Below are 3734 nucleotides of genomic sequence, written 5' to 3' on the forward strand. Positions count from 1 at the left end.
CAGGATTTTTTTTTTAGCAATTTAAGTACAAGGCAAGAAAATAATTACCAGGCATTTTTTAGAGCTTTTGGATCCAGGGCTACGGAGGTTACGTGGACTTAGACTTGAATAGCCTTTTGTGGGTGTAGTGATATACTGTAATGAAATTGAAGAAATTTAACAATAACCCATGAAAAGTTTAAATTGAATCACAGTTTTATATCCAAGACGTAATAATTTAAAAACTAGTATCACACACCTTCGACTGCCCACTCAAGACTTTTGACCTAGGCGAGCTTGTGCGAATAACTGGACTACGTCGATCAATATCATCAGCCAGTTCTTGATGATAAATTGGAGTTGCAAAAGACACTCGACGAGACTGCAAAAAAAATTAATAAATAAATTTAAAAAATGATATATATATATATATATATGTTACACATAAGGTTTTATAAAATTAGAAAATAAGCTTACATTACACTTGTATGTTTTTAAGTCCATTGTCCTAAATATTACAAGTATACTGTCAAATACCTTAGGAAGGGGGGAGGGTGTATCCTCTTCACATGTTCTCTTTTGTCCCTTCTTCAGAATACTGGTAGACGGAGAAGCGGATGGTGACCAGACACAAGATCGGTTTCTGCTCGGACTCTGGCCAAGCTCTAGCTCTCCACTGAGAGCGTCCAAAGGTTTAGGCTTGGGTGGAGAATCTAAGCAGGCTTCAGATGTACTACTCTGAGGTGGCACAGACGACGACTCTTGTGCAACCATAGGAAGATTGCGGTTGTCTATCCGGGTGTCTTCATCCTTCTTGTCAAGAGCCACATCCTTGTCAAGCAATTCTTTGCCATTTGACTCTTCCGGCAACACCACCTTTTCTCCACTTGGCTCTGAAACAGCAAGGTCTTCACATTCCTTCACTGCTGGGTTAACTGCATCCTCCTGCTGGACATGGGAAGACTCTAGTTGCTCTTGGCATATAGGTGCATCTTCCACTGGGCGACCTTGACTTGGAGATGTGTCTTGAGGTGTTGAACTCTGGAGAGGTTCTTGACCTACTGAAGTGTTTTCCAATCTATCTTCTCCTTCGTGCTTTTGACTACCTGCGCACCCAGAACTCCCTAACTGATTTGTCTCTGCCTCCGGGACCTCTAGATGCTCCTTGTTTGTTTTATCGGTCAGTTTGGACAATTCAAGCTGTGCTCCTTCCTGTGCTTCAGATAGCTGAGAAACAATTACACCAAGCTTTGCAATGGGACTTTCAGAAGGCAAAACCTCAGATGGGAGCTGTGCAGGCAAGGCTGAAAATGGCTGAACATCAAAATCTGAGACATCTGAAATTGCTGAGCTCTTGCTTTTCTCTGATACAAATGTTGAGCTTGACTGCTCAGGTTGAGAGTTCGGGGCATCAGAGACAAGTGTAACCTGCTCATTTTTCAGATCCTGCGATTCTTGGAAGTCACTGTTCTGTGAGAACACGTCACGGTTGTTTGAAAAGCAGTTGCATGTTCTCGATCGTCTACGCCCACGTCCCCGTCCCCTGGTATGTGGGCATTTACGCAAAATGTCAGTCTTCTGGGTTAAATCTTCCGATCCAATCTGTGAAGACGAATTCAATTCTTCACCCTCTGCCTTCTTACTAATGGTCTCCTTTTCATCCGTATCAGTTTTCAATTTCGTCTCAATTTTGGCATCTTCTGCTCCTTTTTCAGAGGTAATCTGTTCATGTGGTGCACCATCAGGGGAAGGGAGCTCTTCTTTGGTTTCACTGACTGAAATATTCAAACTGGTTTCATGATCTGCCTCATCCTGTGACATCTCTATTGAAACATCAACACCCTCCATATGTGGCACAATCTCAGTACCTTTTGGTTCTGTGGCAACTAGTAGCACCTCTGTGGATAATGGTTTCCGCAGTCTCTTTTTAGGCCTTGGTCCGTCTTCTCGGCTATCAGAGATTTCAGACTCTGTATTGTCGGTAGGAGCCAACAAACATTTAGATCTTCGAGTTCTGTATCTACCAAGACCTTCAGAGAAATCTTGGCTTGCACTTAACTCCTCAGCATTTACAATTGATGTGGCATCTCTAGTAGAGTCTGTCTCTTCTTCTGCAGCTCTCCTCCTCATAGCTCTACCCTTCACCATTGTGAGTGTTTGAGAGTCTGTCTGACTCGAGTCGACTTTGGTCTGTGAACCAGACAGCTCCAGTAATTGAAATTCAGATCTCCTTATTCTTCGTGTTCGGACAGTTTGCTGGCTATCAGCCTCAGAATCAGAAAGAGGTGTCAGTGAATGTTTCTTTTGCAAAGCGGATGCAACATTTTGAGGATCATTTTGAGAGTTTTCATCTGCCTTCTTGTCTGTTGACTCCTCAAGGTGCGCTCTAGTCTTCCTCGTAGGTCTACCTGGTGACAGACCCTCAGACTCATTGAGAGTTGGCAATCTCTCTTTGCTTTGGCTATCTGATTGAGTTACAGGAGAACTCTCGGAAGAGGGCTCAGACTGGCTTAGCTCTTTATTACCAGGCATAACTATTGCCTGTGGAACTGCCTGTGAAGATTCTGCAGAGGAAATCTGTGAATTACTTTGACTAAGCTCTCCTTTAATTCTTTTGTTCAGCTTGTCTCCTTCAGCTTTACTGTCTTCAATAACCTTACTTCTCCTTCTTCCAGTCAAAGTGCTACTTGTTGGAGACAGTAATGGCTTCTGTGTATTTGTCAATGCAGAGTCTGCAACTTGTTCTTGACATTTGCTTGACATCTCCCCTGGATCTTCCCCTGGGCGTACAGGTTTACTTCGCCGTCTGCCTGACCTTCTTGGTTCTTGACTAGCTTGAGAATCAGCAAGACTCTGTGAATCTTTTTCAGGAGAATCTTGTTCCTCTGCATTGGCTTTAGACACAGGACTGTTCTTAAAACCTGACGCTTCACCAGATAATTGGGTCTGGGTATCTGGGACCACATCATCCTCTTCCTCATCTGTACCTTCAACGTGATGACCTCCCGTTAACGTCTCATCTTTTGCCTCCACTTTTGCTTCCTCATTTTGAGCAGATGGGTCAGTGCTGCTCCTCTTACGAGATTCCTCAGAGTCCTCTTTTGTAGTCTGAAGTTGTGAGCTATTTGGAGTAGACTCTGATGCCTTTGAAGAATCCAGCCTACTCGATTTGCGGGTGTGTGGACCAGCAAATGCAACACTTGCAGGACTTGGTGATTTCCCTTCAACATATTTCTCTAAGGTTATAAATGACTGACGCCTGCTATTGGGTTTAGGTGGTGTACCGGATATCATATCAGATGAACTTGAAACATTAGGGCTGGTCCCCTCGATTCCACTTTTCTCATGCCCACTCACATCAACTGAGATGTCACTCGATGGTGACTGATTCTTCTCTGAAGTTTGATCTTTATTTTGCGTAGCTTTCTCTGGTGTTTCTACGGCTGATCTGGTGCCTTCTTGGGTTACTTTAACATCTGTGATTGGTTCCTCACTTGCGGCAACCTCCTTGGGGGGAGGAAACAACATTAGAACCAATTAATTCCCTTAACAGAAAGCATGCACACATATCCTCCACAATCAAAACAGCAGTGCCAGAGTTAAAAAAAAAAAGCTGTTTACTTTTAGCTGAACATCAGCCTCTTCCTCTGGTTGATGCTTTTCATCTTTTGTCAATTTGTCCCTAAAAAGAATTTTTTTTTTACAGAGGGTTATATATATATATATATATATATATATATATATATATACACACA

General features: G+C 42.9%; 1 protein-coding gene across 1 annotated transcript in view; it reads right to left on the minus strand.

Annotated features, from left to right (window-relative positions):
- The window catches only part of rif1 (replication timing regulatory factor 1), a 28480-nt gene that overhangs the window by 3575 nt on the left and 21171 nt on the right, over nucleotides 1-3734 (minus strand). Inside the window, exons 29-32 of the mRNA XM_016534434.1 lie at nucleotides 3601-3661; nucleotides 517-3486; nucleotides 239-361; nucleotides 49-135 (exon numbers count right to left, since the gene is read on the minus strand). Coding sequence (XP_016389920.1) covers nucleotides 49-135; nucleotides 239-361; nucleotides 517-3486; nucleotides 3601-3661 — 3241 coding nt within the window. The remainder of the gene's footprint in view (nucleotides 1-48; nucleotides 136-238; nucleotides 362-516; nucleotides 3487-3600; nucleotides 3662-3734) is intronic.

Source organism: Sinocyclocheilus rhinocerous, unplaced genomic scaffold (assembly GCF_001515625.1).
Source record: "Sinocyclocheilus rhinocerous isolate Xijiao unplaced genomic scaffold, SAMN03320098_v1.1 scaffold3807, whole genome shotgun sequence".
NCBI classification, from domain to species: Eukaryota; Metazoa; Chordata; class Actinopteri; order Cypriniformes; family Cyprinidae; genus Sinocyclocheilus; species Sinocyclocheilus rhinocerous.